The sequence below is a fragment of the Takifugu rubripes genome, chromosome 3 (assembly GCF_901000725.2).
Source record: "Takifugu rubripes chromosome 3, fTakRub1.2, whole genome shotgun sequence".
Taxonomy (NCBI): Eukaryota; Metazoa; Chordata; class Actinopteri; order Tetraodontiformes; family Tetraodontidae; genus Takifugu; species Takifugu rubripes.
Window position 1 is genome coordinate 684,027 of NC_042287.1, and position 21,898 is coordinate 705,924.

A 21,898-nucleotide genomic window follows, 5' to 3' on the forward strand; every position below is an offset into this window, starting at 1 on the left:
GCCATAGCTGCCGTCGACCTGACCCCCGCTCTCCTCAGACTACAGCGCCTTTCGACGGGAGTTCAAGGCTGGTTCGAGCACCCCACCTACGGTGAAGACGCCGCGAGTCGTCTGCTCGCTCTCCAGCAGGGGTCACGGTCAGTTGCGGAGTACACCCTTGAGTTCCGCATCCTGGCTGCAGAGAGCCGCTGGGGCGAGACCGCGCTCCGTAGCGCCTATCGACGGGGCCTGAGTGAGGCAATCAAGGACCTGATTGTGAGGGACCGCCCCTCGTCACTCAACGAGCTGATCACCCTCTCGCTCCAGATGGATGAACGACTACGGGAGCGCCGCCAGGAGCGCGCCCAACGTGCGGGCGGTTCTACCCGCCAACTCTCCCACCGCACTTCCTCTGCCCCTGACTTCTCCCTTACCAGCACTGCCGCCCCGCCTCCTCACATCCTCTTGCAATCCCCAGCTCACCCCTCCCCCAGAGTCGGAGAGGAACCCATGCAGATCGGCCGGTCCCGTCTCTCACGGCAGGAGCGGGAGCAAAGACTCCGAGACCAGTTGTGCCTGAACTGCGGAAACAACGGCCACTTCATCCAAGCCTGCCCCGTCCGACCAAAAGGGCCTGCTCACCAGTAGGGGGAGTACTGGTGAGCCGAGCTGTGATTCCCCAACCCACCGAGCAACAAACCGCCTCTTCCCCGCAACACTCTCCTGGGATAAGGAGTCTATTCCGGTGAGTGTTCTCATTGACTCTGGGGCTGATGAGTCCCTGATGGACTTTTCTCTCGCGCGTCAAGCTGCCCGCGCTCATCCCCCGGATCTCACTGGTGTTCCCCCTATCTACAATGATTTAGCCCCAGTGTTCAGTAAGGACAATGCTCTGTCCCTTCCCCCTCACCGGCCCTATGATTGCCCCATCGACCTCCTCCCCGGGGCTCCCTACCCCACGGGTCGACTTTACAATCTCTCCATCCCAGAGAAGGAGGTGATGCGCAATTACATCACTGAATCCCTTGCCTCTGGGATCATAAGACCATCGTCATCCCCCTTAGCTGCAGGTTTCTTCTTTGTAGCCAAGAAGGATGGCGGCCTGAGGCCCTGCATCGACTTCCGCAAACTTAACAACATCACCGTTAAGAACAAGTACCCTCTTCCCCTTATGAGTTCCACGTTCGAGCCTCTCACTCATGCCCGGGTGTTCACTAAGTTAGACCTCCGCAACGCTTACCACTTGGTGCGGATCAGGAAAGGGGACGAATGGAAGACCGCCTTCAACACTCACCTCGGGCACTTCGAATACCTGGTCATGCCCTTCGGCCTCTCCAACGCCCCCGCCGTCTTCCAGGAGTTGGTCAACGATGTGCTCCGGGACATGATCAACGTCTTTGTGGTGGTCTACTTGGACGACATCTTGATCTGCACCACCAGCATGTTCGCCTGGTCCTACAACGGCTTTTGGAGAACCGACTATTCATCAAAGCCGAGAAGTGTGTCTTCCACTCCGCCTCAGTGGGGTATCTCGGCTTACATTGTGGAGGAGGGGCGGGTGCGCGCAGATCCGGCCAAGATCCAGGCTGTGGAGGAGTGGCCACGCCCCACCGACCGCACTCAGCTTCGCCGGTTCCTTGGGTTCGCCGGGTTCATCCGGCGGTTCATCAAAGGGTCAGTCAAGTGGCTGCCCCTCTCTCCGCTCTCACCTCCACCTCGCGCCCTTTCGCCTGGAACACCGGAGGCTTGAGACCGCCTTCTCGGCCCTCAAGCCCAGAGAGACGAGCCAGATCCTGGGAACGGGCCTCAGGGCCGAATGTTCGTGCCTTCCTCCGTCCGGCCTTAGGAATGGCTGTCACATCCAGTTTGACTGATACCATCCCCCCCGGAGGTGCTGGCCTCACTTATACGTTGCAGGGGCCAGGCCCCCCTGCTATGGAACCAGCTCCCTGTCCAGGTACGGGAGGCTGACTCCATCGCCACTTTTAAGATCAGACTTAAAACCTACCTCTTTGAAAAAGCTTATTGTTACTAATTCTGTAGTTCCAGTTACTATCATAGACAGATAAACTATCATACTTAGGGGGTCGTCTAATCATTAGGTTATATAATAATTATATAAAATAATATAGAAGTAATTATCTAATTATTAGGTTACTATCTTAGCTATGCTGCTAGAGGCCGAGGCTGCCGGGTCCAAAAAACATGATCACCTGATCACCAGGATGCTGGAAACCCTGCTGGGTCATGGTCTCCTCTCCTCTCCTCTCCTCTCCTCTCCTCTCCTCTCCTCTCCTCTCCTCTCCTCTCCTCTCCTCCCCTCTCTCCTCCTCTCCTCCTCTCCTGTTTTCTCCCCGCTCCTCTACAGTCATTCACTTGTTCGTTTTTGTGTAAGTCAAATCTGATCATTTTGTCTTTAATTAAGACGATTCTGGGATGTTTTGGATTGTTCAGGCCACCTGTCGCTGTGTTTGTTTTTTGTTTGTTACTAACTGTTAAAGGTAAAAGCTGTGATAGTTGAACAAAAAGCGTATTTAAATTGGAACATAAAAAAAACAACAATAGTAAAATATAATTGTCTAAAATATGGTCTGCATGCATGGTGACTCTCCTGTCAGATATAAGCAGCTGGGACAGGCTCCAGAACCCGGGCGGAGGGACGATATAGAGATTTATAATTAGTTCATTTGATCATCTTCACTGGTGTAACACAGCGCCCCTCTCTTGGTCGAGGAGAGAATTACTTGTGCATTTGAAAGACTCGTTTCAACGGGATGATAAATAAATATTATTATGGGTCTTCTCCATGAATGAAATGAAACATGTGTGAAACCGCTGGACAGTTCTGTATGTGGCAACGATAAATTCAGCTTGGCTGAGGAAGACAGCAGGTTGAGATGGTTGAGGGTTGATGAGAGAGAGGAGGAACCTTCTGAGGATCTGGATCAACCTCAGTGTGTGTGTGTGTGTGTGTGTGTGGTGTGTGTGTGTGTGTGTGTGTGTGTGTGGTGTGTGTGTGTGTGTGTGTGTGTGTGACATGATACAAGGACATTCTAGAGGAGAAACAATGATCTTCATCTGCTGTATCGATCACTGCTCTTTAACCACTCACATACACACACACACACACAGTCTTCCAAGTTAAGTGGATTAATCCTTGAGCGAGTGAGGGCAGGGTTGGGGGAGATAATGGAGCTGCTGGAGGAAACTCGATCAGCTGATCTCAGTCGTTAGCAACATGCTAACAGGCTTCTGTGGGTCAAGACAACAATAAATGTTTCTCATCGAGGCAGATTTTATAAATACTCTGGTAAAAATGAGTCTCTCTGATGCCACCCGCTGGTGGTGTGAACCAATTGTTCACTTCCTGTCTTCCACAAACAATAACAAATAGTTTCACACACACACACACTTTGTTCTGTCTGCGTGAGGACAAGGACCCAACCGAGAAACCACCCAGATGTGGTCCAGAAGTGGACTGATTGTGTTGGGTCACTGTGGTCTGACTGCTGCAGAAGAACCCAGGAGGAAAAATAGTCATTCAGTCCAGACACCAGCTTCAGGTCTGACGAGGGACAGTGGCGGAAGCACGTTCGCCCCTACCCGAACCCCCGACCCGAACCCCCCCTTTGTCCTAAACCTAACCCCCCCTTCCCTAACCAGAGTTGCTAAACCTGAAGTCTTTCCCCCAATCTGTCATTCTTGATTTCTTACCCCTCCTGTCCTCAACTAGTCCTCCATTTCCACGACCCAATACACACACACACACATACAAACACACACACACACACACACACCTTCTTTCTCCTCCCCTCTAATATGGCCCAGGATGGCTATTGGGAAATGGACTGAGGACTAACTGAGGGGAGGAGAGGAGAGAAGAGGAGGAGAGGAGAGGAGGGAAGAGGATGAGAGGAGAGGAGGGGAGAGGAGAGGAGAGGAGAGGAGGGGAGGGGAGGGAAGGGGAGGGGAGGAGAGGAGAGGAGAGGAGAGAGGAGAGGAGAGGAGAGGAGAGGAGAGGAGAGGAGAGGAGAGGATGAGAGGGGAGAAGGGAGGAGAGGAGAGGGGAGAAGGGAGAAGAGGGAGAGGAGAGGAGAGGAGAGGAGAGGAGAGGAGAGGAGAGGAGAGGAGAGGAGAGGAGAGGAGAGGAGAGGGGAGGGTACATGAAGGAGGCTGATGTCATCTGTGCTAGCAGCCAATCAGAGAGTAGCAGGCAGGACAGGAGGGCAGAGCTCAGCAGGGTGTGTTTCATGTAAACACTGCAGCATCGGTGCAAAACCAGCAGAAAAGACACGACTCAGGACTGGGAAACCAAACCAGAGGAGAAGAAGAAAGAGGAGGAGAAGAAAGAGGAGAAGAAGAAGAAAGAGGAGAAGAATAAAAAAGGAGAAGAAATAAAGGAGGAGTGGAGGTAGAGAGTGTGACACCAACAGAGGTAAGATGGAGACAACAGCCTCCCAACACCCTGCTGCTGGGGTGTGTGTGTGTGTTGGTGTGTGTGGTGTGTGTGCGTGTGTGTGTGTGTGTGTGTGTGTGTGTGTGTGTGTGTGTGTGTGTAATCAGATCAGTCTTCAGGGAGTGTCTGACTGACTCTCCTCATCTGCACCCGCCTGTTTTGTTGAATCATAAATGAAGGGTCCATAAACGCTGCTGTTCTCTCTTCTTCCATATCTCTGATGGTTCTCTGGAGCACTGATGGTTCTCTGGAGGACTGGTGGTTCTCCCTAGCTCTGATGGTTCTCTGGAGGACTGGTGGTTCTCTGAGGACTGGTGGTTCTCTGGAGGACTGATGGTTCTCTCTAGCTCTGATGGTTCTTCAGAGCTCTGATGGTTCTCTGGAGCACTAATGGTTCTCTGGAGGACTGGTGGTTCTCCCTAGCTCTGATGGTTCTCTGGAGGACTGGTGGTTTTCTGGAGGACTGGTGGTTCTCCCTAGCTCTGATGGTTCTCTCTAGCTCTGATGGTTCTCCGGAGCTCTGATGGTTCTCCAGAGCTCTGATGGTTCTCCCTAGCTCTGATGGTTTCTCTGGTAACCCCCTCCCCCCTACAGAAACCTACAGAAATGTTGGTGGTTGGTGAATGTTTGCTCTGATGAGAAGAAGGTGAAGAAAGCCCTCCGTCGTTCCTCCCTCTGTTCCTCCTGTTTACTCCTGAATGCCTCCTTTCACTCGTAGCAACATCAACACACCACGCTAACGTCCGTCTCCCCGTCTGTCGTTTGCTCGGTGGGGTTCCCCCCCTGTGACGACTCAGGAATCAGGTCAAATTAGGCCAGAACCAGAGAGGAGGACGGGGAGGAGGAGGAGGAGGAGTAGAAGGAAGGAGGAGAGGGGAGGAGGAGGAGTAGAAGGAAGGAGGAGAGGGGAGGAGGAGAGGGGAGGAGGAAGAGGAGGAGGAGTAGGAGGAGGGGGATCTGGCGTAGGAGGAATAATTCAGTCCAAATTTTTTACATTTGGCAGAAGAAAAGCAGACAGGAACCAATCTGCTGCTTCAGTTTTACAGACACCAGATTGATGAGATTCATCATCTCCACACCAGCACAGACACCAGAACACAACCTCACCCAGAACCTCCAGAACACCCACAGTTGTGGTGTCGGACTTGTTTGGGCTGTTGGGAACGTGGTGCTGTTTAAACTCTGTTAACCTTGGACCAGCAGCCCTGGTCCAGATGGTTTTAGGCCCAGGAACCAGCTGTAAAGGTGAAACCTGCTCTGTTTAGAGTTGGAGGATTCTAATCTGAGCTGTTGTCAGCTCCCTATCTATGGCAACCGTTTGTCTCTGTGAGTCATGGTGCCTCTGGATTTCAGATCCAGATCCACAGAAGCAGCCTGAGTCAGGGCCACAGACAGAGTCAGATCAGAGCCTTTCTCAGGTTCTGGGTCTGGGTCACAGCACAAGACCAGAACCCTGCATGCCTTGGTGGACATGGGCGGACTCCGGAAGTCACCGGTCTTCATTATCTGGCTGGATTACACAGATCAGGAGTTCCTGCCATGGCTGCCGTTGCCATCAGAGCCGGTTCCTCTGGTTCTGGTCGCCCGTCACCCCCAGTACAGGCCAAGACGTCCCAGGAGGAGGTCTGAGACCCCACACCGGAGCCAGGCTGGAAGGTCTGAGCCACGTCTGCTCGGGAAAACCAGATTAAAGTCTGACTTTTGCTCTTGTCCATCTCTCTGATCCAATCAGTGGGGTCCATCTCTCGTTTCCTTCCCTCCATCATCATCATCATCATCATATCATCATCATCATTCATCTTCCTCCTTCCTGTCTGCCTGGCATCTTCCACCCCCCCTCCAAGAATGGAGCCTTTGTGCTCAGAAAACCACAAAATTCCCCTTTTTCTTCTTCTGTCAGTTGTTCTGTGTTCCCTTCCGTGGTGTGTGTGCGTGTGTGTGTGCGTGTTGTGTGTGTGTATGTGAGGGGGGGCACCCATTAGGGTGGATTAGAGATTGTAGGAGGGTTTTAACAGCCCCCATGTGTTTGTGTTTTAATCTCCTCAGAAACAGCTAATCTGACTTCAGTGGCCTTAACTTGACACACACAGACACACACACACACACACACACACTCACACACACTCACACGCTCACACACATGCCAACAGAGCTGTTGTCAGGAAGTCCTCCTGTAACGTTCATGTGACTCACAGGTGACTCACATGTGACCACATCTGTCACATCAGCATCTGTCCAACAGGCAGAGGAGGAACACAAGATGAAAGGCAAATTCCGCCTGTTTCTGCTTTGATCTGGCTGTTTTTCTCACTGCTGCGGGTGGAACGGGACAGTCTGGATGCCAAGAGGACCAGGACAGATAAATGTCCACTCACACTCATCCACAGACGTCTTCTATAGGTGAAATGAGCTGACCTGAACTACAACTGTACGGTGAAGACGAGGACCATGAGGACTGCTGGAACCAGGCTGGTCCTTCACTCAATCAGCAAGTTTGAGTTTCCTGATGTTGCCAGTTAGAATCTATAATGTTTGAGGTGCTCTCAGCTGGCTGGTGAGTCCAGAACCTTCTGCTGAGGAGAAGAACCTGAAAGGCCCTTCAGGAACTCCCAGAGAGCCTCTGGTACCCAAGGTTTGGTCCTCAACCACGGTCAAAGCTCCTGCAGCAACGTGGGTCTCCAGCTCTCACTGTCACCCATATCTGCTGGAAGTCAACCCAAGCTCCATCCGATCCGTGTGTGTGTGGGTGTGTGTGTGTGTGTGTGTGTGTGTGTGTGTGTGTGAGGAAGAGACTACGTGCATATTCTAATGGAGGTGGGGGGTGTAGGGAGTGGCATCAAAGAGAGGTGTGGAGACGAGAGGGGGATGGGAGGAAGAGGAAGGAGGGTGGAGCGGGGGGAGGGAAATATAATTGTGCTGCTGGAGTCAGGGGGTTGCCATGGCGACGGGGAGGGGATGATGGGAAGGGATGGCAGAGAGGACAGTCTGTGTGTACACAAGTAGTACAAATGGCTGTTAAAGGACAAACATCAGAGCTTCCTTCCTTTTCTCAGAGAGAGTGTGTGTGTGTGTGTGTGTGTGTGTGTGTGTGTGCGCGTGCGTGTGTGTGTGTGTGTGTGTGAGGGGGGTGCGCTCTCTCCTGCTGTGTTAAATGCGCTGCTCTATTGATCTGAAAATGAATCCAGATTCTAGAGTACGGTGGCCTGAAGGGCTCAGACATCCACCAAAGGAGGTGATGTCATCAGAACTCTCCTCGTCTTTCCTCCGTCTCGGTTGTTCCTCCGGCGAACCTTCACCCGGTGGGCTTTGATCTCAATCAATCAATCAATCTTTATTTATATAGCGTCTTATACAATCAAAATTGTTTCAAGGCGCTTTCCAGAATCCCAGGGCCTAACCCCAGACAAGCAACAGTGGCAAGGAAAAACTCCCCTTTAACAGGAAGAAACCTTGAGCAGGACCAGGCTCATGTAGGGGGACCCTCCTGCTGATGGCCGGCTGGGTAGAGAGAGAGGAGAGGAGAGGAGAGGAGAGGAGAGGAGAGGAGATGAGAGGAGAGGAGAGGAGAGGAGAGGAGAGGAGAGGAGAGGAGAGGAGAGGAGAGGAGAGGAGAGGAAACCATGACCCAGTGGGGTGACAGAGGCCTGTCAGGGGATCATGTTTCCGGACCCGGCAGCCTTGACAGGACTGGGTTCTGAAGGAACACTGACACATGTTCTACCTCAACACCATAAGTCAGAACTAGATCTAGGGTGTGGTTAAAGCTATGAGTTGGTTGGTTTATCTGCTGGAGGAAACCAACTGACTCAAGTAATGAAATGAAGCCATTTCTAAAGCTGTCATTTACAACGTCGACATGGATATTAAAGTCTCCAATGATAATGACTTTGTCCGTTCTAAGGACCAAGTCAGATAAGAAATCAGAGAGCTCAGACAGGAACTCTGAATGTGGCCCAGCAGGGGGCCGATATACAACTCCAAACAGAAGTGGCGATCTGAGCAGGAACCACATCAAAGCTAAAGCAAAGGTTCCTGTCACTGCCAGCTGGGATCAGATGAGCCTCTGGGCTGTGGTGGGCCTGATTGTGGCGGGTCCTGGAGGTGTGTAGGCAGGAACAGGAGGAGGATGATGATGGTGGCCTTCATTGGAGCAATGACACAGGAGGCCACGCCCACTGTGATGCCTTCATTGGTCCAGGTCACAGTCAACCATCTGACCATCCACAGCTGTGGCAGAACGCTGGTGGGGACGCACATCTGGATGTCCTACTGGACGTAAACGTGTCCAGCAGTCAAAGCCCCGCCCCCTAGCCCCACTCCTTCAACATACATGTGACCCGTCAGTCACATGACGTCACCGCCGTCCCAGTGTAGACCTCCTGATTCAGCTTCCTGTGCTCCGTGTGCTGATCTACGGCTCCTGGGCTCGTACGTGCGCTCGTGTTTACCGCCCTCAGCACGCTATCACACCGTGGCCCCTCACAGCTGGTGCCACTCGCTCCCACTGCAAAATCTAATGGACCCCAGCTGGGCTGAGGAGCCACCCAGCGTGACGGCGGCTGTTTGTCCATGAACATACCATCACTAATGACAGGTTTATGGGCTCCTGCACCGCCGCCGCCACCGCCACCGCCGCCTCGTTTGTCATGTTGGCAGAGCTGTGTGTGTGTGCCTGTTCTGGTTGTACTGGCTGATTCCGTGGGACGTTGCAGGCCGTATCCGGGGGGCAGCGGCACTGTCATGGCGACCCCACCGTCACCAGCCCGCCGTGACGCTCCTCTCCTCAGAGCTGCCTCTCTTTGGCGGGTGTAGCTGATGAGGCAGCAGAGGGTTGCAGCCTGAAACGAAGCTGCTGAGTGGAGCTAATGACAGGAAAGAGACACCGCCAAAATAAAAGCACAGAAGACAGGAAGTAGGAGGAGCCTCAGCTGAGCCTTTGTTCTGGGGTCAGAACCCTCGTGCTTTTATTGACTTCTTCAGGTCCACAGGGACTCCCTGTTAGACACAAAGGTGTGTGTGTGTGTGTGTGTGTGTGTGTGTGTGTGTCTACCTCTAAACTGCTTTATTAAAGTGACATTTCTTTCACATATTGGTGAACCCAATATGAAGAACATCTGCACTGTTCTGGTCTGCTCACTCACACACTCACACTCACACACACACACACACACACACACACTCACACACACACACACACACACTCACACACACACACACACACTCCGTGAGAAGTCTGTCCCAGTTGCCTCTGTGACCTAAATCCACTTCAATTTATTATTCATCACACATATATTTGTGAATAGAACATGGTCACACATTCGATTGCGAGTGTGTGTAAATATGTGTGAATGGCAGTGTGTGTGTGCATGTATATGGTTTTTCTTTTGTGGGGGGGGGGGGGTACCTCCTGGTTTAATCTATTTTTCCACACTTGCTCTTTTGTGCAAATCGGAATCTATCAATGAATAATTTCTTGCTCTGTCGCCCACTGTTCATCCACCTACCAGACACACAGACACACACACACACACACACACATACACACACACACACACACACCTCTTAACGGCTTAATTTTGATTAACATGAGTCTTGTCCATCCGTCCGTCTCTCAGTCTACAGCAAACACTCAGATACAATATTCAGACTTTCTTGGAGGCTGTGAATTATTTACGGTTGCCATGGAGACTCGGTTGTGAGGATAAATTCCTGACTCATCCTCCGACTCACAAAGAGGTCAAGAGAAACACTCCAGGTTTGAAAACCCACCATCTTCAGATGAAGACCTCAATTTTAATGAGGGCCCGACCCCACCCACCCCCACCCCCACGACCCCCCCTACCCCTCCACCCCCCCTCCTGGTTAACCAGCCCAGTCGGCAGGAGGTTGATGAGTATTTAAATCAGGAAGTTAATTTCCATTTGGAGGCTGGATGTTATCGTTGCTACTGCAGCATGCTGGCACATTTTTATTACCCATCATTCACTCTGTCTGTCTGCTGTCTTGACATTTGAGGGAGGACCTACCACCAGTTATTACCCCCCCCCCACACACACACACACACATTTCAGATTGGATCATTTATTTGTGAATAAGCTTGGCAGGAAACATCAGCCCTGAGGGCTGCGGGGCAGGTGTGTGTTTAAGTGACCGTGATGCAGGGCAGGCCATGTACGTGTGTGTGTGTGTGTGTGTGTAAGGGGGGGTATTGGGGGGGGGGGGGGGGGGGGGTCGGTAGACTCCATCATTGGAGATCTGACAACAATAGAGCTAAAATAGGGGTCTAGGGGTTATGTATGTTTCCAATGTGTGAGTGTGTGTGTGTGTGTGTGTGTAGCATGAGGACAGTTTGTGTGATTATTTCATATGGGGGGGTGGGGTCAACATTAGCCAGCTGTCAATCCTCATTTCCCAGCCTGTGATGTAAAGATTAGAAAGCAGGTTAGTTTGATGATTTCATGACAGGGTAATACTGGTTTTTCAGTCCTTGGACAGGTTGGACAGGTTTGTCAACATGTGATGTTGGACAGGACAAACCTGTCCAACATCACAAGTTTGTCCTGACTGGCAACAGCAGCTCGTGTTTCAAATATTTCTGCTACAGTTTTTCTTATAAAGATTAAAGTGTGGCTAATTGGTAGCAAAAGGATCAGCAAGACCGACATGATTTCCATAAAAGGAGCTCTGGAGTCTTTGGAGTAGCAGGCAGTTATTTTAGGAGTTTTCCTGAAGTTCAAAGAGGATTTGATCAGGACGTGACGAGCTTGAAGATAAAGCCAGAGCATTAATCCCTCCTCCAGATGAAGAGAAACAGCCAGCTCACTGCAGGTTTGGGCCTGTGGAGGATGAAAAGAACAAAGAGGAGGGTGGAGAGGCCTGATCCATCTGCTGCCCCCCCCAACACACACACACACACACAAATACACACACCCCTGCACCCCCACTCACACACACCCCCGCTGTCAGGGGTCAGTGTTCAGTCAGCAACCTGAGACAAAGGAGAAGATGTTCGGATGAAACCCACAAGATTTGTCTTTGTTAGCTTATTAGCAGAGATGTTTCCTGCTGATCTGATGTTGCGATCTTTATCACACACACACACACACACACACACACACACACACACACACACACACACACTGATGTGTGATTAAATGAAGCCTTTGTTCTCCTCCTCAGGACCAGGACCAGGATCAGGACCAGGACCAGGACCAGGACTGTGTTTGGACGCGTGTGTTTTGATTATTGTTTTGTGAGTTGATGAGCGTGTGGGCGTCCCGCATCTCTTTTCATGGGACATTGAAAGATGTGTGTGTCACAGCGCTGGTGGAGAAGCTCTAGGGGGCTGTCTGCCCCTGGCCTCCCCCTCCTCCTCCTCCTCTCCCCCCTCACCTTCCTCATCACAACACCTCCTCTTGCTCTGGGAGCCATCCAAATCCCCAAACACTGTGAGTATTGCGTCCATCACACATGTCCGGTGCACATGCAGCCACGGACAGGAGGGTTGGGACAACCAGCAGGGGGCAGTGACACGGTGCACATGAAGCTGGTAGACTGGTCTGAACTGGTTCTCAGAGGTCAGAGGTCGGCCTAGGAGTGTGAGCTGAGACAGGGAGGGTGGGGAGGCTGAGGGATCAGATCGTTCCACTAACTCTGTCTGTGTCTCTGTTTCTCTCTGATGCTTCCCTCTGGACTAACAGACAAAGCGGGCAACAGTAAGTTCCTCTCAGTGATGCTGGAGGTTCTCCATGACCTCATTACCTCAGACCAAAGATCAAAGTTCATTCTGGAATAATAATCTGATTTACATTTGGAATGATGGCTTTAAATAAAAGCGTGTGTTCCAAAGACGTGTGTTACTAAGCGGGTGAGGTTAGCTTAGCCGCTGGGTGGACAGTCTGCTAACGGCGGACAGTTCAGCAGGAAGTGGTTAGCTCAGGAGCAGCTGGATGGAACCAGGACATGTCTATGTCCTGTATGATAGCGATGAAAGTCAGGTGGACTCTGTGTGGAAGCGTGCAGATGCACGTGCAGCGGCTAACTTCTGTGTTTGTGTTCAGTGTCCCAGCCTCCGGTGCTCTCTGAGGTGCCCGAGTCCATCACAGCCTTTTCTCCAGTGGACATCCATCTGCCCTGCAAGGCCAAGGGTAACCCCCCACCCACGTAGGTCCACACAGACCCACAGTCACACCTCTGTCCTCCACCTCCCTCACACCTCTGGATGAGAACCTCTGGTCTCGGTCTCCTTCTTCTGAACTTCCGCCTGAACAGGAATTGAATGCTCACAGTGGCGTGTTCCATGTCTGCTGCAGGTTCCACTGGATGAAAGACGGAGTGCTGATACGGTCGGGTCTTCATTTGGGGACGCTGAAGGCTGAGGAAGAGGAGCCTCTGCAGCAGTTTGAAGGCCACTATCGCTGTTACGCCTCCAACGACTACGGCACTGCCATGACGCAGAGTGTGCAGGTCATCGTAGAGGGTGGGTCTGACATGAGTCAGGGCTGAGGTCGGTTGGCTTGACCTGATGAAGGTGATGACGATGGTGGACCCTGTGTTTCAGCTCAGCCGGTGCTCCCCAAACAGCAGCAGGTCCATAAGGAGTCTTACGAGGGAGAGAGCATCATCTTGTCCTGCAACCCTCCAGAAAGTTCCACTCCTCCAGTCATCCACTGGATGGACAAATGTGAGTGTGACCTCTGGCATCCCTCCATCCCTTGGTGGTTTGGGACAACGTGCACTACTCAGATTAATGACTGTAGAGCTCTCTGTAGCTCCTCCTTCCTGTTCATCTGCTTCCTCGGGGGTTTGGCTGAGCTGAGGAACCCAGTCTCTCCGTCTTTATTCCCTTTATGTTCTGTTGGCAGTGATGGTGCACATCAGCCAGAGCGAGAGGGTGCTGGTCGGTCTGGACGGGAAACTCTACTTCTCCAACCTCCTGAGGAACGACAGCAGGACGGACTACATGTGCAACGCTCAGTACTTGGCTGCCAGGACCATCCTGACCGAGAGTGTCATCTCGTTGACGGTGGTGCCCAGTGAGTAAACGCAAGAGCCACCAAGTCTCAGCAGAATTGGACCCACAAACCTTTGAACTGTTGAATAAATCACCAGAAACGCTGACTTCAGGATCTTCACGATCCCTTGCTCTCTCTCCTTCTCTCCCTCCATCCAGGTAATGACGTGGCTCAAGCTAGAAAACCTCACTTCTTCAAACACACTGGTCCCCACAGCTCTGTGCTGGCCCTCAGGGGCCACAAGGTCACCCTGGAGTGTATACCTAAAGGCCTGTAAGGACCTCAGTTTCTATGTGTTTCTATGTGTCATTTCACAGATGCTTTTGCCCAAAGCGACTGACAAACAAGCCACCAGGTGACCAGTGTGAATAAAATAGTAGTTAACAGTCCTAAACTACCTGGAACAACTCCCAACTACCGGAGCAGAGCTGTGGAGAGGGATATAAAGAGGGGAGGAGAAGCAGGAGCTCTTAGAAGAGCAGAGAGGGTGGCCCCTGCTCTGACAGAGCTCTGGAGGCCGCTCCACCATCGGGTAGAAGGGCTGAGAGTAGCCCGAATGATGCTAATGTGTGGAACACTATAATTTCCTGTCAGGTTTCATAGCTCTCATGCTCCTTCTCCACAGACCCACACCCAAGGTGGAGTGGAAGAAGAAGGATGGGAGACTGGGGGAGACCAGCGGACAGCTGGACAAGCACAACCGCTGGTTCCACTTCGAGAGCATCGGCCTGAACGATGACGGCGAGTACGAGTGCAAGGCGTGGAACAGCCATGGCTTCACCACGCACTCCTTCACCGTGACTGTGGAAGGTCAGCATGTCCGCTTCAGATGGAATAATGGGACCATAACCATGAATCAACAGTGTTGTGTTCTGGTCCCAGCGGCCCCCTACTGGGTCAAGAAGCCGGCCAGTCAGCTGTACTCCCCTGGAGAAACTGTCCGCCTGGACTGTCAGGCTGAAGGCATCCCTACGCCATCCATCACCTGGAGCATCAACGGTCGGAACATCACAGGTACAAATGCCCAGATTGCACCTGGATGAATGGATGACGGACCTGCTCCTTTAACACCCCTTCGTTCCCCTTAACTTCGGTGCAGAGGTGGAGGAAGAGCCTCGGCGCAGCGTGTCTGGTGGCGTGCTCATCCTGAGGGATGTGGTGTTTGCTGACACGGCGGTTTATCAGTGCGAGGCAACAAACAAACATGGCTCCGCCCTCCTCAACACCTTCCTCCATGTGGTCGGTAAGTGGGTACCACAGCCTATCTGCTTGTGTGAGTGGGGGGTAATTCACCTTTGACCCTACCATGTGGACTGATGTGGTCTGTGTGTGTCAGAACTGCCCCCTCAGATTCTGACCTCTGACGGGCTGCTGTACAGAGTCACAGAGGGAAGGAACATCTTGATGGACTGTGAAGTCTTCGGCTCCCCACGACCACACATTACATGGTGAGACACACACGTGTGCTGTATCGCCTCCTGTGGTACAGGTAAGACACACGGAGCCAGTAAAAACCGCGGGGAGGCAGCGAGACCTGTAAAGACCCAATACTGCTGTCAAATTACAACTGCAGTTGTTATCATACAAGAAAGACACAAATCTTTGATCTGTGTGTGTGTGTGTGTGTGTGTGTGTGTGTGTGTGTGTGTGTGTGTGTGTGTGTTTAGGGAGGGTGAGGACAGACTCCCGTTGCTCTCGGACCCTCGTGTCTCTCTGATGACTAACGGGACACTGGTGATATCTGAGGTCGACCACGATGACGCCGGAGTTTACAGCTGCTCTGTGAAACACAACAACAACGTCTCCATCAACGCTCACCTGGAAGTCTACAGTCAGTCCCTGTCACACACACACACACACACACACACACACACACACACACACACACACACACACATTAACACGTAACGGAGGGAAAGTGCAGGGGTGGTCATATGGTGGCAGGAAGGCTGATGTTGGCTGTTGTTGTCAGACCGGACGGTCATACCGGCGCCCCCTCAGAACCTCCGATTCCTCCGAGGGACCAACGCCCTGCTGACCTGTGGATTCTACACGGACCCTCGGCTGCCTCCGGCCCAGGTCGTCTGGAGGAGAGATGGACACAAACTGATGGGATCTGAAACGGCCAACAAGTAAGACCAGAAACCCACTGAGGAGACATGAGCACATGCTCCTCCTGACTTTAATCTTTACCTGTGAAGACGTTCACTGAGATGCTGCCGTGTCCCTCTGAAGGTACTCTGTCTTCGAGGACGGCACCTTGAAAGTGTCCAACATCCAGTTCAACGACAGTGCTCAGTATTCCTGTGAGGTCATCTCCCTCCTGGACCACGTCAAAGCCATGGGGTCCATCACCGTCGTGGGTACGTCTGTTAAAACACACATCTACTTGAGGCCCATCTGAGATATGCTAACCTCTAAACGAACAGATGTCCCCTCAAAGATAGCTCATCTCTCGCTGCTTTTATTTTGGACCCTCAGACCGACCGGACCCTCCCAAATATCTGTCTTTGGCTGAAGTTACGGACCACAACCTGACCCTCAACTGGACCCCAGGTTCCGCCCACAACAGCCCGATGATCGGTACAGAACTCTAGCCTAGCACGTGTAAACGTGTACCGTATAAGCCGTCTGGTCTGAACGCTGCCTGGCAACACCGATAATCTCACGGGTTTTGATTCGTGCCAGATTTCATTGTGGAATTCCGTGAGGAGCAGCACACAGAGGGGAAGAAGTGGAAGTGGGAGGAGATGAAGAAAGTGCCGGCCGACGTGCAACACGTGCAGCTCAGCCTGCGCCCTTTCTGCACGTACCGCTTCCGGGTCATCGCCGTCAACGAGGTGGGCCGCAGTGACCCCAGCGAGCCCTCGGACACCTACAGAACCTCACCAGCCGGTATCTGCTCATGAACCCAACCTGAACCTGAATCGTGCTCCCCGAGGAGACCACACTAAGGCCTTTGTTTCATCTTCCTCCAGTCCCTGATCGGAACCCCACGGGTGTCCGCAGCGAGTCCGCAGACCCAGACAGTCTGGTCATCACCTGGGATGTGAGTGTTTCGCCTGCATACTACTCTGATGCTGGTGTCGCTGCTCTTCACCAAATGCTTTTTTTTCGCAGGAGATGGACAAGATGTACCACAACGGCCACGGCTTCCTCTACGAGGTGTCATGGCGGGAGGCCAGGAAGAGGGACGCGCGCTGGAACTCCGCCGAAGTGAAGTCTCCTCCGTTTTTAGTCCAAAACACTGGAACATACACCCCATTTGAGATTAAAGTCAAGGCTGTCAACTCCCTGGGATCCGGACCGGCACCAGAACCCGAGATTGGACACTCGGGGGAGGACAGTAGGTGTCCTTTCTCTAAGATTAGTCTTTGTGTTTGAAAACCAGAAAACTCAACTATGGTAAACAGAGACCCAACCAGCACGGTGCTAAGGTCCTGTTCGTTTCCAGACTACATTCCAGGCCTGTCTTTAATGAGACCAGGATCTGGATCCGACCAGAACGAGGCAGTTTACAACCAAATGTCTTAACATAGCTGCACATTCATCTGACGTCTCCCACTGGAGGCACTGGTTTTTACTGCGCGCTGGGGTTTTTTTGGAATGGAAACAGAGACTGGCTGTGTGCCGGCTGAAGCTAAAAGGTCTTCAGGTCAAGAGTCACGTTCTTTCTGGACCGATGGACACAACTCCATGCTAGCCAATCATCAGCCCACACAGTTTTGGGAGTTTTGCTTTTATCCCGCCGCTGCCTGCGCTAGCAATAGCACTAGCATCTCTGAAGACGTTTAGGATTTCCGTTGAGTAACTTTTGATTTCTTTAATCATCTCTTCTCTGCTAGAACCCGCTGAGCCTCCGACTGGAGTTAAAACAACTGTGATCAACAGCACGGTCACGGTCAAATGGGACGCAGCCCAGGACGTCCGCGGTCTGCTGCTGGGTTACAAGGTAGCTCTGACACACAACAAACACCATGGAGGCAGCTGCGTCTCCGGTGCACTGAAGAGGTCCGCTTTACATCACGCATCTGCTCTAAATCAGTAGCAGAGACAGCAGAGACGTGAGAAAAGAGGTCTCGGAAATGCTGCCGCCCTCTTACGCAGCAAGAAATTCCAAATCACCGGTGGTGAACATAATGGCGTTGAGCTGTTTAGCAGTGTCACTGGCTGAGACGGTGGTGACATGCCAAACTATGAATGCTTTGGACCTAAAAGTGGACATTATCTATCTCTCAGATCCACATCTTGAGGCTCGGTCCACCCACCGAGCGCCACCGGAGGTCCCTGGAGAAGCTGCACCAGGAGGAGGACAGAGACGAGCGTTCCAAGCGAGGGAAGGAGCGCCGCTTGGTGGTGGTCAGAGAGACCTCAGCGGAGGTGACGGGACTGAGGCTGTTCTCCCTTTATGAGCTGTCCGTCACCGCCTACAACAGCAAAGGAGAGGGGCCTCATTCAGACCCGCATCGCTTCAGCACTCCAGAGGGAGGTGAGATGATCTCCCCCTGTAGAGTGTGTTGGTGTCATTTATAGATATGCTCAACCGTGTGTGTGTGTGTGTGTGTGTGTGTGTGTGTGTGTGTGTGTGTGTGTGTGCAGCTCCTGGCCCTCCTGCATCGCTCAGATTGCAGAGTCCATCAGAGACTTCAGTGATCCTCTACTGGGCTCCTCCCACCGAAGCCAACGGTATCCTGCTGGGATATGTGATCCAGCACAAACAAGGTAACAGCTGTCACCGCGGAGACGCTGTAATCAAATGGGGTTTTCCCCACGTATAAAGGAGACACAGGAAAGATCTGGATGGGTTCCACCAGGCCACGTTGTTTTATTCACACTTACAGTTGATTTAAAAATCCACTATAAAATTGTGCGTCTGTTTTGGGAGGGTTGTAGCGCCATCTGCTGGAGCAGTTGTGTTCTCCACCTTCCTGAGAGAGGAGCGCACACTAAGGTGCCCTTTGTGGACAACCCTGTTGTTCCACGCATCATTGTGATGATTCGCTGTTGGTGGTACCACTGTGTGTGTGTGTGTGTGTGTGTGTGTGTGTGTGTGGAGCAGAGGGGGCCAACAGCGAGAGTCTGCTGCAGATGATCAGCGACCCCAGCGTCACCCACTTTGAGCTGCACCACCTGGACCCCAACAGCTACTACATCTTCAAGGTGATCGCCTACACTGCCGCCGGGGAGGGCCCACCCATCCAACTCAGGGGCGCCACCATGCTGGAAGGAGGTGCGACTTGATTGTTTCCGAGACATTTTTACTCCGTCTTCATCTTCCCCTTTGTGTTCCGGTTCCTTCCAGTTCCTCCATCAAATGTCACCATAGTTACTGGAACCACCTCCTTTAATCTCAGCTGGGTGCCCGAAGAGCGAAACAGGAACCACGGATTCCACGTTGAGTACCTGAGGAAGAGCCGTGAGTTTGTCCTCATCCCTCAGCCTGTGGGACAACCCTCAGAGACAAGCGTCCTGATCCTCTGTGTGTGTGTGTGTGTGTGTGTGTGTGTGTGTGTGTGTGTGTTGCAGCTGGGGCTGACTGGGAGAGGTCAGAAGTTGTGAATTCCACACAAGGCTTCTACTCGCTGACGGGCCTCCAGCCAGGAACTCACTACCACCTGAAGATCATCCACAACAACGACACTCGCTGGGAGAACTTTGTCCAGACTGTGGGCCCAGGTGGGTGTGGACCACGCTGAGAACTGTCCTACAGGTGGACCAGGACCAGTGTGACCTCACCTGTGTGTCTTCCAGTACCGTCAGAGATGCCCACTGGTTTCGCTGCGCGCGGTTGGCTGATTGGACTCATCAGCGCCATCCTGCTGCTGATCCTCATATTGCTCATCCTCTGTCTCATCAAACGCAGCAAAGGAGGCAAATATGCAGGTGAGTCAACAACACACATATGCGTGCGCACACACATGCACAGAGGAGTCACGGTGACGTTTGTCCCTTCAGTGAAGGACAAAGAAGAGAAGGACGTGGACTCTGAAGCTCGGCCAATGAAGGACGAAACCTTTGGAGAGTACAGGTGAGTCACAGTGATCTGTGATCTGGTGATGGAGGAGGGGAACATAGAGGTCTGTTGCACACCTGAGTCTGCCCTTCTTCTGTCCTTAATGCTGCCCTGCAGATCTCTGGAGAGGTGAGGACTTACCTGCATGTCTTACTTCCTGTCCCACCACAGCCTCGGTCTCATAGTCCAACACGCTGATTTCACCAGTTTCTTCACCAGTTTCTTCACCGGTTTGCTGGGATTAAGGTGAATAACAGGCTGATTGTCCTCCTCAGCGACGGGGACGAGAAACGCTCGGACAGCCAGCCGTCCATCTGTGGGGACAGCAAGCTGGGCAGCGACGACTCGCTGGCCGAGTACGGCGACAGCATGGACATCCAGTTCAACGAAGACGGGTCCTTCATCGGCCAGTACAGCGGCCGGGGGCCTGTTCCCCACGGCAACGAGAGCTCTGGACCCACCTCGCCCGTCAACCCTGTCCCCCCACCCCCCATTGCCCCGTCCATGTCCAGCATCCTCAACCGGCCCAGCTAGACCCACATGCACATGAAACACAAAGGGACGTACCACTCCTGATTCCACTGCCTGTAACACACACACACGCACACGCACACACACACACACGCACGCACACACACACACACACACACACACACAGGTGAGGAACGGAGGGATGGAGGAAGAGATGGATGCACCAGCTGCTTGGCTTCAGTTTTGCTTGGTTACATTTCGCCTTTCACATTAGCTCAGATTATTTGAGAAGAATCCAGACTAATATTCATAAAACTAACTGAGTCGCAGCAACTAACCAGCAGTTTGTCCACAGCATGATTGCAATCCAGAAGAGACGTGTGAAAGAGACCAGTCGAAGGTGATGGGAGAGGATATGTAGCTGCTCTATAAACCTGCACTGCTGTGTTGCTCCTTGAAAACGTTTGGTGTAGCTGTTAGCTGTAGCTGTTAGCTTTGTGGCAATGTTAGAAAAGGAAGCTCACTCGGCTGGTGCAGAGGAAGGAAAGCAGTCCTGCTTGACCACATTAGCATAAACACACCTGTCCACCTGTCCGCGTCCCCCGTCCCTGCAGGGATAGAGATCTGTTGCCTTAAGAGTCCAGCTGAGCCTGCTCTCCTTCCTCTGCCAGAGCTTCACTCTTCCTCATCATCCTCGCCCTCCCTTCTTCTTCAGCCTCCCTCCAGGTTCAGGTCAAAGGTGCTACGGTGGCCCGGAGAGCTCCTCAGAGTCAGAACGCTCCCGTCACCACGGAGACGCGTGGGGCCGATTCCCTGTGAATCGTCTGGTTGTTTTTGGAGTGTTTGGTGCCTCCGGGCCACCGTAGCCTGTGATCACTGGCAGGAACGTGCTGAAACATCTATGTGGAGCTCTGTGGGGGGGTGGTCCTCTGTAGCAGACACATGGCCCCCCTGGAGTTGAGAGAACTTGAGGCTTCGTTCTCTGAATGTAAATAGAACCTTGAGATTGTCTCTTTTTTTTATTTCAATTGCTTCTTTTATAAGACGATGAAATTGTAATTTTTTATTCCTCCACTGTTTCGTTTCTTTTTGGAGTCCCACCCCTTCCCCAAGGCTCGTCTTCTGGTGTCACCTGGAGAAGACGAGGACCATCAGTGGTCTCCTCACTAGTACTAACACAGATTGTCCTCCGAGGCCTCTGCGGCCCTGCAGGCGGCCAGGAGACTGACCTCCCTACACAGAATGTTTACTTTTGTGGCGTCGCCACATGGAACTCTGGTCCCACTCTGATCCCGCTCTGGCCCCTCTGCTCCGTTCTGGTCCACTCTGGCCCCACTCTGGTCCCGTTCTGGTCCACTCTGGCCCCGTTCTGGTCCACTCTGGCCCCGCTGGGTCCTCAGTCTGAATTCTGCATTGTTTGCTGCCTTTTTGTACGTATAATAATCCTGAAAATTATCCGAGAGCAGCAGCATCTTAATCAATGGCAGATGTGATCAGATCAGCAGAAGATAAGAGTGTGTGTGTGTGTGTGTGTGTGTGTGTGTGTGTGTGAGAGAGAGAGAGAGAGAGAGAGAGGGAGAGAGACTGCTGCAGATGTTTTGCCTGCTTGTTGCATTGTGCGCTGTGTTCTGTAGCCAACAAACTAACCACAAACTACCAACTAATAAACTAGAACATGGTGAACGTCCTCAGCTGGTCTGTCAACTGTTTGTCTCCAGGTGTGCGTCCTGACAGATGTGCGTCCTGACAGGTGTGTGTTCTGACAGGTGTGCGTTCTGACAGATGTGCGTCCTGACTGTTCACGCATGAACACACACACACTCAGACCTGCCTGGTTTAACCGTCACACCTTCTCTAAACATGACTGAAAAGAACCAATCAAGGTGGAGAAGACGTCTCACCTGCTGGCTCCACCCTTGATGGGAGCAGAGCTGGATGCTGTTGCCGGGTGTCACCTGCTGTTGC

The 21,898-nt window shown here is 52.4% G+C and overlaps 1 protein-coding gene across 3 annotated transcripts; it reads left to right on the forward strand.

The window, feature by feature from the left end:
- Positions 1-4,280: 4,280 nt before the first annotated feature.
- Positions 4,281-21,620, forward strand: LOC101064681 (neural cell adhesion molecule L1-like). 3 transcript variants are annotated; one of them, XM_029834346.1, is made up of 29 exons: positions 4,281-4,414; positions 11,615-11,883; positions 12,136-12,150; positions 12,496-12,598; positions 12,748-12,914; positions 12,996-13,118; positions 13,300-13,470; positions 13,608-13,722; positions 14,075-14,259; positions 14,332-14,463; positions 14,549-14,692; positions 14,786-14,897; positions 15,117-15,280; positions 15,422-15,581; positions 15,685-15,812; positions 15,931-16,032; positions 16,138-16,344; positions 16,428-16,498; positions 16,570-16,795; positions 17,295-17,401; positions 17,689-17,938; positions 18,049-18,171; positions 18,509-18,679; positions 18,752-18,865; positions 18,976-19,125; positions 19,201-19,332; positions 19,405-19,477; positions 19,580-19,591; positions 19,738-21,620. In XM_029834346.1, exons 2-29 carry the CDS (start codon positions 11,742-11,744, stop codon positions 19,994-19,996), a joined length of 3,858 nt encoding a protein of 1,285 aa, XP_029690206.1. In that variant the 5' UTR covers positions 4,281-4,414; positions 11,615-11,741; the 3' UTR covers positions 19,997-21,620. The 3 variants fall into 3 exon arrangements, with proteins under 3 accessions (XP_029690206.1, XP_029690207.1, XP_029690208.1); XM_029834347.1 differs by lacking the exon at positions 19,580-19,591; XM_029834348.1 differs by lacking the exon at positions 12,136-12,150.
- Positions 21,621-21,898: the final 278 nt, after the last annotated feature.